Genomic DNA, 11,132 nt, shown 5'->3' on the forward strand with positions numbered 1-11,132 from the left:
TAACATATCTGATAGACACTATAATTAAAATTAATCAATATTGTAGGGTCTAAAAATGATTAAAGTTTTCGTAATAAAACAGTAGGTATAGATATACTCGTAGAACATTCACTGATGTATTAAAAAAAATTTAAACACTAAAAATTTAAAATATAAAAATACACTTTTTCTAATCATGTTAAAAAATTTGTACTTTTCTCAACCGTTTTCAGTAAACTAAGTTATTCAATTTTCAACTGTGGAAAAAATTGAAAAGTGTAGAGAAAGTTAAATAATAATAATAAAAAAAAAGAAATATAAAAAATAATACAGTCATTATTTAAAATTAGAAAAAGTATAGTATAAAACTCGTGTGGAAATGGGTATCTTCACTCAGATTCTACTCAAATTTCATCTTCGTGGGAATGGCCAACTCTCTCATTTGTTGAATAATATATTATTATGATCGAGTAGACACAAGATGAAAAAATTATATTTTCAAACTTTCTAGATTCAACAAAAAAAAAGCAGAATATTAAGTAAAAAGATATTTTTTTGTTTTGTTTTTACTTAAACATTGTTCATGGCATTATTTTTTAAAAGAGAATTGTTCTTTGATAGTTATGTTATTTTGCAAGTACTAGATACAAAAATTAATATTATTTTGAATAAAACAGAATACACTTGGTCAAGTGTAAATTTAATATGAAAGCAAAATCAATATTGCGTTAGAGCTATAAATCTGCAAATTGAGTGGATAATGCTAAAAGCGTAACGGAAGTGTCCTCAATGCACCCCAATATTACTCACTTTCATTTGGCACCCTGGTGACACACACAGAGAATCTCAAGCGACGAGAACTTTCAATAAATTCGAGAGACGAATTACGTTCCCTTGATAAAAATTTACGTCAAACAATTTAGATCTTTATGGAAGTGATTCAAACCGATTCGGGACTGAAATAAATTTCTATCACTCCTTTCAAAAATACGCATTAATATAAAACAGTAATTTGCATAAAATAAACAGAATTTGCATTAATGCAATAAGAAATTTTATAGCCGTACCAGCTCGGTACATTTGGGAGAGACAAGTTTACCATTTTAAATTGAGTTCAACCAGTTGACAAAATCTGGAAAATTGATCACTGAATGCTTAACGTTTCCGATCCGTATGACGTGACACAAATGTTTGCGGGTTTACGACCCTTCAAATCAGAGACAAACAGCGTCGAGAATCGATATTTTCTCAAATTCGTTTTATGAAAATGTTCCGAGTTGAGACAAAAGTTTAAAAAGTTCAGGAGTCGGTATCAGCACTTGCCCAACACCGAAACCAAATCAAATTACGACTGATTGGCCTGAATCAATCCTAGAGTTTGATGTAAAAGCTCATAAAATATAAGAACGAGTAATTTTGCCAATCCCGAGTCCGCAAATTAACAACTTAGGCCACTTTGTATTCAAAAGCCAATTAATATTTATCAGGACGTCTAATATTTGTCAGGACCTTTAAACTTTAAATTGATTTTTGCCCTCGTTATGATTACATTAAATTTTTTATCGGTGTACGCTGATAAAACAATTTATTATTCACGTGTAATTAATTTGTGATAAATTAAGCATTTTCTTGTGTTTTTGCAGGAAGAAAACCCGAGTTGTCAGAACGTTGGATAGGCGGAAAGACCACAGAGACCTGCGCCACCGGTCAACGACAAAAGACAAACGACTCGGAAGATTGATGATTACACTCTGACGGCTAAATTCTATACAGAAAATAAATTAATAATGCCTGTTCTTTACTTTTTTTACCGCCAAACTTATTTAATTTTTTATTAAACAAAGAATCGAGAAGTTAGACCTTCAAAAAAATTTCACCCTTTCAAGTTCTCTCTAAGTATCTTAAGCAGCACACCATAAAACACTTTATCGGCGTCTTTGCCCAAAACAAAGTCTGCGTGGTTAAATTTCACTCTCTTGTCTTCCGAAATATGTATTAAACCTTTCTTTCTTACTTTCAAATCATTATAAAATTTAAAAATATCCTAAAACAAAAAATTACAATTTTATTTTTCCGTAATGAAAATAACTATACTTCTTTGGGATTCAGTGTATCAGACTCTCCATAGAAAAGATACATCGGAACATCAATGTCTGACACATTATACAACGGCGGCAATGTTGAATTGTATAGGAACACGTTTTTGAGCAACCCATAGTCATACAACTGAAATTTCTTAGAATTTATATTTTGAGCAAAATGGATAAAACATTTAATCGAAGTAGATGTTGGGTGATCTGCTATGTAAACCGGTAAATCAGCCTAAAATAAGTTATTAACATGTACTAATAAAAAAACGAGATTTTACAGGATCAACTTGGTCAGGATTGTAACCAAACAAGGCCATTAAAGACTTCTTTGCTCCTACTATCTTTGCAAATGTCATCTCTTCTTCTCTTTTATTAGTTTCCCAACTATCATAAAGTCCATGGATTTTACGAAATCTTAAAGAATTCTAGATAATTGTATTAGTAATAGATATTTCACAAAAAATCACCCCCATATAAGGTGCAGCAAGTGATATCTGTACATAAAACCTATTTGGATGTTCTAAGTAGGCTGTAACACCGGCTGAAACAATACCACTTATGTGCTTTTTTGCGTGTTCTTTTCGCAAAATTGCATAAACATAAGTCTCGGTCGTTCCCATAGAATAACCGAAAAGAATCACTTTTCGAGGATTTTTGGTCCTAATAAAATCAATTTCGGCCTTTATATCGTAATAACCACACTCGTGATAACTGTAGTCCCAAAATGCAGGATCACTTCTTTTATACTTGATATGGCCTTTGCCATACGCTGACCCTCTACGGTGTGGGAGCCAAACATCGTAGCCATTATTTACAAGAAAAAATACTTGAAACTTTGTTAAAAATATGCATTTTTTGTAACTAAATTCTGAGATACCTATAGATCGGTTTCCTATGTATAAAAAAGTATTCGGACTACCACTGAGACCAGGATGTAACAATATTGGCTGTCTTTCTTCCATTTTTTTGTGTGTGTTATTGTGTGGAACTCGATACATACCATTTATATAGCCATCTTCAGTTTGAATGTAATACGTTTCTAATGGGTAACCTCGCCTTGTTATTATGTCTCGCTGCAATTCTTTTTATTTTTGATACTTTTTAGACTTAATTTTTACCGCAGAGCTTCCCACGTCTGGATTGTGCCAGCAGTTTTTATTGTAATTTATAACCATATAGTCAATCATAGTCTTACACACATTGTTTTTTTTACTTTTAGACTTTTGTACCAATATAATCAAACATAAAATTATCGACAAAAAATTTTGAAACATTTTCATGTATTTTGCAAACAAGTTTAACATGCACTGAGAAAAAACGATATTAGTTTCGCTCAATTAGAAACTTGATAATTTAGCTATTTACAATAAATTAATGTGTAACTAGCACGTTTTATGTAATCTGTAATTTAGCTTTAAAAGTGTTTATAAATAATAAGCAGTAAATAATCAGCTTTCGTAATAAACTTGTTTATTTTTTATAGCAATTTAATTTATTTTTGTAAAACAGAAAAAAAGAACAAAATGGTTTCACTTTTGATTTTATCTATTTATACAAGGTGCCTCAAGATTAAGACATTCGGAGTTCAGAAAGTTGTAGAAGATCTTACTAGGGATTAGAAAAAAATTATTGAAAAAATCGACGACCTCTTCATCTTACAAAGATATCGAGGTCTGAAGATGCAAACTTTGCATCAAGTAATGTTCAAATAAAGACTATGATTGTTGACGTTTATATTTATTAATTATGGGCATAATAACAAATCAAAAAAAATCTTGAAAAAGTAGTTTTAACGCAAAGTAAGAAAATTTGTAATCAGTTGTGGTAAATAAGAAGTGATCCTGAAAAACTGAGTGTGTTGCCAACAGATTTGAAAATATTTTTGTTAATAATTTGAAACACTGCAACCGAATACGGTTTTGCTTGACAAATATTTGACGTACAACCCCACCAGATTGTTGAATTGTTCTTAATCAAAAGCGTACTCTAATGGTAAGCTTTAAAAATTAGGGTCAGGATTGCCAACATATTCAGTCATTGTGGATCACTATTTTACAAAAAAAAAAACAAAACTGCAACGAGGCTAGAATATTATTTTGTTACTGTGGAGATTAGAATGGCATATAGATTGATTGAGTGAAAACCGCCATCAATAAATTTTACGTGTATACAGAGTGCGCAATGCTGTCGTATTGAATAAAATTAAAAGTTGGAAAAAGTGATTTAAAAATTGTTCTATATATTTTTAGTCAGTCATAGGAATACCCCCTCAGAACTCGGAATTTCTTAATTTTGAGACACTATGTATACATAATTTTAAAACTATATTCAAAAGTGCAAAATGGTAAACTAAGTTAGTTTTATACTCTCTGTTTCCTCTTTTAACACAGAAACTTTTCTGTGTTAAAGTAAGAAACTACAAAAACAACTGAATCTTTACTAATAAAAAGTAAATTGTAGAATGTTTTCACATCATAACAACATAGAGCGACAAAATACATGCTATTACTACAGATAAGATTTTTTTTGTATTTTTAAAAATTTAGTAAAAATAAAAGCTTTAAAATATTTATATTAAAATTTAATTAAAAATTTATTGCAATTTTCATTTACAAAATATGGAAATTCTAATGATAGTGTTATATGTACATAAAAACATATTTTTATAGAACAAATCAAATATTTCCACAAAATAAAGGTAAAAATTTACTTTTACCAGATTATCATCCATTTAAGTTTTCTCGTAATGTTCTCAATAAAACTGCATAAAATAACTTTTCAGTGTCTTTAGCCAAAACAAAGTCTGCGTGATTATATTTCACTTTTTTATCTTCAGAAATATGAATTATACCTTTCTTTTTAACTTTTAGGTCATTATAAAACTTAAAAACATCCTTAAACAAAAATAATTAGTTTCTTCTTTATAATTAGTTATTACAATAATTATACTTCTTTGGGATTTATATTATCTGCTTCACCGTAAAAAATGTACACTGGTATGTCAATTTCTGATACATTGTATAAAGGAGGTGTTGGTGAATTGTACACTTGTAAGTTTTTAAAAATCCCATAATCATAATATTGAAAATTTCCACCAGAAATAATGTTTTGAACAAAATGTATAACAGATTTAATCGAAGTAGAGGCTAGTTTGCTGGCTAAATAGACAGGTAAATCAACCTAAAATATATTATTTTTTCTAAATTAATTTATAGGAATGTCTTACTGGATCCAACTGATGAGGATCTTCACCAAATAACCCCATTATAAGATTCCAAGTAGCAACCAAATTTTCGTAAGTTATTTTCTGTTCAACATTTTGAATTTCCCAACTGTCAAACATACTATTTCTATTACGAAATTTCAAAGAGCCCTATAATAATTTTATTAGAAAAAGCCTAACTAATCTTAAATAACTTCCAAGTAAGGTGAAGCAAGGGCTAAATGCATCAAAATACTATTAGGGTGTTCTAAGTAAGCTGTAGCACCAAGAGAAATAATCCCAGCTACATGTTTCTTTGCATGTTCTTTTCTCAAAATTGCATATACATAAGTCTCGGTCGTTCCCATAGAATAACCAAGTAGTATCACTTTTTGCGAATTTTTGGTCTTAATAAAATCAATTTCAGCTTTGATATCGTAATAGCCACATTCGTGGAAACTGAAGTCCCAGAATTTCGAGTCTGTTCTGTTGTATTTGATGTGACCTTTGCCAAAAGCTGAGCCTCGGCGATGAGGCAACCAAACATCATAACCATTATTTACAAGAAAAAATACTTAAAATCATTGTTGGAAAAGTAAATTTTAGTATTAAAAAATAATATACCCAGTGATCGATTTCCTACACACAGAAAACTATTCGGACTACCACCTAAACCAGGGTGTAACACTATTGGTTGTTTTGGCTCATTTTGGTTAATATTATTATGTGGAATCCTATAAATGGCGTTAATGTAACCATCCTCCGTTTGAAAGTGGTAACTCTCTAATGGATAACCTCGTCTTGTAATTATATCCGACTACAAATATATTCCTTTTTTTATGTGAAACATAGCAATACATATTTACCACAGAGCTTCCTACATCTGGGTTATACCAACAATTTGTATTGTTTTCCATATGGATATAGTCATTCATAGTTCTACAGACATTGTTTTTTTCGCTATTAGACTCAGATGTAAATAAATATAAAACAGAAAATATTATTAAAATTAAATTTTGAAACATTTTGTAACGTGTTACTAAAAGTACTAAACTCAAATGTTATTACAATGGAATAATTTGGTTGATAGCATGAAAATTTAATTACAATTAAACTAATGAGAAATTAGCACGTTTTGTTAATCTGTAATCTTTTGAGACACTATGTATACATAATTTTAAAACTATATTCAAAAGTGCAAAATGGTAAACTAAGTTAGTTTTATACTCTCTGTTTCCTCTTTTAACACAGAAACTTTTCTGTGTTAAAGTAAGAAACTACAAAAACAACTGAATCTTTACTAATAAAAAGTAAATTGTAGAATGTTTTCACATCATAACAACATAGAGCGACAAAATACATGCTATTACTACAGATAAGATTTTTTTTGTATTTTTAAAAATTTAGTAAAAATAAAAGCTTTAAAATATTTATATTAAAATTTAATTAAAAATTTATTGCAATTTTCATTTACAAAATATGGAAATTCTAATGATAGTGTTATATGTACATAAAAACATATTTTTATAGAACAAATCAAATATTTCCACAAAATAAAGGTAAAAATTTACTTTTACCAGATTATCATCCATTTAAGTTTTCTCGTAATGTTCTCAATAAAACTGCATAAAATAACTTTTCAGTGTCTTTAGCCAAAACAAAGTCTGCGTGATTATATTTCACTTTTTTATCTTCAGAAATATGAATTATACCTTTCTTTTTAACTTTTAGGTCATTATAAAACTTAAAAACATCCTTAAACAAAAATAATTAGTTTCTTCTTTATAATTAGTTATTACAATAATTATACTTCTTTGGGATTTATATTATCTGCTTCACCGTAAAAAATGTACACTGGTATGTCAATTTCTGATACATTGTATAAAGGAGGTGTTGGTGAATTGTACACTTGTAAGTTTTTAAAAATCCCATAATCATAATATTGAAAATTTCCACCAGAAATAATGTTTTGAACAAAATGTATAACAGATTTAATCGAAGTAGAGGCTAGTTTGCTGGCTAAATAGACAGGTAAATCAACCTAAAATATATTATTTTTTCTAAATTAATTTATAGGAATGTCTTACTGGATCCAACTGATGAGGATCTTCACCAAATAACCCCATTATAAGATTCCAAGTAGCAACCAAATTTTCGTAAGTTATTTTCTGTTCAACATTTTGAATTTCCCAACTGTCAAACATACTATTTCTATTACGAAATTTCAAAGAGCCCTATAATAATTTTATTAGAAAAAGCCTAACTAATCTTAAATAACTTCCAAGTAAGGTGAAGCAAGGGCTAAATGCATCAAAATACTATTAGGGTGTTCTAAGTAAGCTGTAGCACCAAGAGAAATAATCCCAGCTACATGTTTCTTTGCATGTTCTTTTCTCAAAATTGCATATACATAAGTCTCGGTCGTTCCCATAGAATAACCAAGTAGTATCACTTTTTGCGAATTTTTGGTCTTAATAAAATCAATTTCAGCTTTGATATCGTAATAGCCACATTCGTGGAAACTGAAGTCCCAGAATTTCGAGTCTGTTCTGTTGTATTTGATGTGACCTTTGCCAAAAGCTGAGCCTCGGCGATGAGGCAACCAAACATCATAACCATTATTTACAAGAAAAAATACTTAAAATCATTGTTGGAAAAGTAAATTTTAGTATTAAAAAATAATATACCCAGTGATCGATTTCCTACACACAGAAAACTATTCGGACTACCACCTAAACCAGGGTGTAACACTATTGGTTGTTTTGGCTCATTTTGGTTAATATTATTATGTGGAATCCTATAAATGGCGTTAATGTAACCATCCTCCGTTTGAAAGTGGTAACTCTCTAATGGATAACCTCGTCTTGTAATTATATCCGACTACAAATATATTCCTTTTTTTATGTGAAACATAGCAATACATATTTACCACAGAGCTTCCTACATCTGGGTTATACCAACAATTTGTATTGTTTTCCATATGGATATAGTCATTCATAGTTCTACAGACATTGTTTTTTTCGCTATTAGACTCAGATGTAAATAAATATAAAACAGAAAATATTATTAAAATTAAATTTTGAAACATTTTGTAACGTGTTACTAAAAGTACTAAACTCAAATGTTATTACAATGGAATAATTTGGTTGATAGCATGAAAATTTAATTACAATTAAACTAATGAGAAATTAGCACGTTTTGTTAATCTGTAATCTACTCTAATCAGTAATCACTACTAAAATGTTTAAACGATCAAGTAACAAATGTAATGATTTTTGGTAAAAAATGTCCTAATCGCTCTAGAGAAACATTTGATAAATAAAACCCAATCAACATCATCAGATAAATTGACAAATTGGAGCGGTTATTTGATTTACTTTTTTGTTGATTTAGGACGAATACTACCAAAGTTATGTTTATTTTAAAGTTATTGAACTAGAGGAAAATACCGTATATGTAGAATTTGTAAGTAAACATTAAGTTTATTTGTAAAATTAGTTGGGCAGTTACAATTTACCCTCTGGATTGTATACAACAATTTTATTAGTGGTAAGTGGTTAGTAGCGTGTTAGCTTTATTTGATTAAAATACTAGTAACGTTAAGTATAAGATAGAAATGCACTTTATTTTGTAATGTAAGTAGTTACAACAAACAATTTAATACTAGTTGATAAAATAAGTATCTCGATTATTATGAACCGGCTCGATGCAATTTTCCTTACCTTTGTCTTTGTGAGTTTAATTTTATTAGCTTAATTTTCGGATTCAGCAAAGGCGGGTCGCCAGAGATCCAAACAAGGTTCTAGTTATGGCGTAGATATGTCCTGAATAATAATAACAATAAAAACATCCCTTGGTAGAGTTGGTTTATTTAGTAGTCTTTTAGGGAAAGCGGGAGCTTTATTTGAAGAAGATAATTCGGTTCGAGTCTCCCTTAATTCCGAAGTAAAATCGTGTTTATTGTCTGTCACGATCAAATATTGTCTTCCCGCCGGTCAAAGATTAACAAAATCAGCAATCATCGGGGAAACTTTGTCACTGATTGGAACGACCCCTGTCCATTCAGCAAGAAGTTAGCCGTCCGGATTTAGCAAAAGACGATGAGTCACTTGACGAAATTTATGACCACTCTTAACTGATCGCGCCTCCATTGGATTTCATAGGAAGACACGTCCGAGGTCAGCGCATCCAACAATCTTTTACTGGTTAGTTAAGTCTTTTGTTCCCTCATAAAGACAAATGAAGGGATTTGCACTTATTTTATGGACGACGTGTTCAAGAAAAGTAACTTTGGTAACTTCCGGATGCCGCAATTCATTAGAAAACTTGGCACCAAGTTTTGTTTAAACTCCAACTAATTGAAAAGTATTTATCGATGTAGAAATAATCGAAAAAAATTGTAGATTTAGTATTGATTTGTTCGGATTTACGCGTTAATAGTTGAATAGCAAAGAAGCTACTTTTTAGCCGCCAAAAGAAATATCTCACCATTAAATATTCCACAGGGATAGGATGTGACAAATAGTTCTCGCCAACACGAGTTGTTAAATAAAAAAAGCGCATATCTTATGCATGCGGTGGTTGGAAAGTACTTGAGAGTTGAGTAAGGTAATATTCCTGTCTACAGACATCGGATTTTAAAGCTTAGACGCTTCAGAATTTACGTTTTCGTTAAAAGGTCGCAAAACTTAATAGATATTTATTTTATTAATAAAAGTACATACAATCTAAGTAATTACATAATAACGGGTGTTTATTTAAATTTAGCGTCATGGTTGGCGGTGATATGAGTCTATGAGTGTGAACAGATACAATTTTTAATACGCCCGGCGAGATATCAATTGTCAGATTAATAACCTTCAATACAATGGTTCGTTCACAATCGAAGTTTTATGGATAGTTTTGACGCCAAGTTTAAAAAAACACCCGTTACATGTAAATATTTTTTTGTATACGTTTTCTACTTTGTGAGTGTTATATTATGTAAATAAAAAAATATGTATATAAAAAAAATAACGAAATAGTAAATAAACTTTAAGTCAAATCAACTAATACTTGCATAATTTTATTATTATTTTATAAATATTTTCTAATTATACTCGTCGTTGGAATTAAATGTAAAACTATGTATTTTTAAAAAATCTCAGCATGCAAAAATGGTGGATGCGCCGGGATAATTTTAATAAAGTTTATTCTTTGTTCAAATCTGCGTACTTTATTTTGTGATTAAGTTTTAAGTCTTAAGATATGTAAGTCTGAAGTTGAATTTAGTAAAAAAAATGTTAAATTTGAAAATAACGTAATTATATGTAACTATTTTGAACATTGATTGTAACAAATCAAATATCTGTAAAGTTCTTACAATATAAAACCAACAATTTGAAAATAACGTAATTATATGTAACTACATATTTTGAACATTGATTGTAACAAATGAAATGTCTGTAAAGTTTTTACAATATAAAACCAACAAAACCTGTATTAAATGCTTGTTAAGTAATTTATTTTTTATGCAAAAATTACTCTTGCAATTAATTAAAAAACGATTTTAAAAACTAAAACTTGTTTTAGAATTTTCAAGCCTTTAGCTGAATGAATTAGAAATCGTATTTCTCAAGAAATATGTTACTATATAAAAATCTTGAAAGTAAGGAAATTATAAAAACAATACAAGTTCAACTTTCAACATAAAGGAAATTCCAGTTTGTTGTTTTGGATTTTTTGTAAAAGCTTTCATAATTCTTTCATGTCAAACAACGCCTGCATTGGAAGTTCGTGCAAGTCGACACGAAACCCGCTCGCATGCAGATTTTTTCCATTTCATGTACACTTTTTCACATATAATTTATCCAACTGTTTAT

General features: G+C 29.5%; 3 protein-coding genes across 4 annotated transcripts; all 3 read right to left on the minus strand.

The window, feature by feature from the left end:
* Positions 1 to 1,756: 1,756 nt before the first annotated feature.
* On the minus strand, positions 1,757 to 3,359 carry LOC123013778 (lipase member K-like). Of its 2 annotated transcripts, XM_044412553.1 has the most exons (6): positions 3,188 to 3,359; positions 2,947 to 3,142; positions 2,537 to 2,895; positions 2,348 to 2,494; positions 2,074 to 2,301; positions 1,757 to 2,023 (listed from the first exon to the last, which is right to left on the minus strand). In XM_044412553.1, the coding sequence occupies exons 1-6, from the start codon at positions 3,347 to 3,349 to the stop codon at positions 1,853 to 1,855; spliced, it is 1,263 nt and encodes a 420-aa protein (XP_044268488.1). In that variant the 5' UTR covers positions 3,350 to 3,359; the 3' UTR covers positions 1,757 to 1,852. The 2 variants fall into 2 exon arrangements, with proteins under 2 accessions (XP_044268488.1, XP_044268490.1); XM_044412555.1 differs by lacking the exon at positions 3,188 to 3,359 and having other exon boundaries at positions 2,947 to 3,175.
* A 1,262-nt stretch (positions 3,360 to 4,621) lies between these two features.
* LOC123013779 (lipase member K-like) lies at positions 4,622 to 6,608 on the minus strand. The gene is made up of 6 exons (XM_044412556.1): positions 6,138 to 6,608; positions 5,896 to 6,088; positions 5,487 to 5,845; positions 5,296 to 5,442; positions 5,019 to 5,249; positions 4,622 to 4,963 (listed from the first exon to the last, which is right to left on the minus strand). The coding sequence occupies exons 1-6, from the start codon at positions 6,294 to 6,296 to the stop codon at positions 4,793 to 4,795; spliced, it is 1,260 nt and encodes a 419-aa protein (XP_044268491.1). The 5' UTR covers positions 6,297 to 6,608; the 3' UTR covers positions 4,622 to 4,792.
* Positions 6,609 to 6,684: 76 nt separating this feature from the next.
* Positions 6,685 to 8,378, minus strand: LOC123013780 (lipase member K-like). The gene is made up of 6 exons (XM_044412557.1): positions 8,201 to 8,378; positions 7,959 to 8,151; positions 7,550 to 7,908; positions 7,359 to 7,505; positions 7,082 to 7,312; positions 6,685 to 7,026 (listed from the first exon to the last, which is right to left on the minus strand). Exons 1-6 carry the CDS (start codon positions 8,357 to 8,359, stop codon positions 6,856 to 6,858), a joined length of 1,260 nt encoding a protein of 419 aa, XP_044268492.1. The 5' UTR covers positions 8,360 to 8,378; the 3' UTR covers positions 6,685 to 6,855.
* Positions 8,379 to 11,132: the final 2,754 nt, after the last annotated feature.

The sequence above is a fragment of the Tribolium madens genome, unplaced genomic scaffold, assembly GCF_015345945.1.
Source record: "Tribolium madens isolate multiple individuals breed KSU strain unplaced genomic scaffold, Tmad_KSU_1.1 Scaffold_96;HRSCAF=242;Tcas5.2_LG5, whole genome shotgun sequence".
NCBI classification, from domain to species: domain Eukaryota; kingdom Metazoa; phylum Arthropoda; class Insecta; order Coleoptera; family Tenebrionidae; genus Tribolium; species Tribolium madens.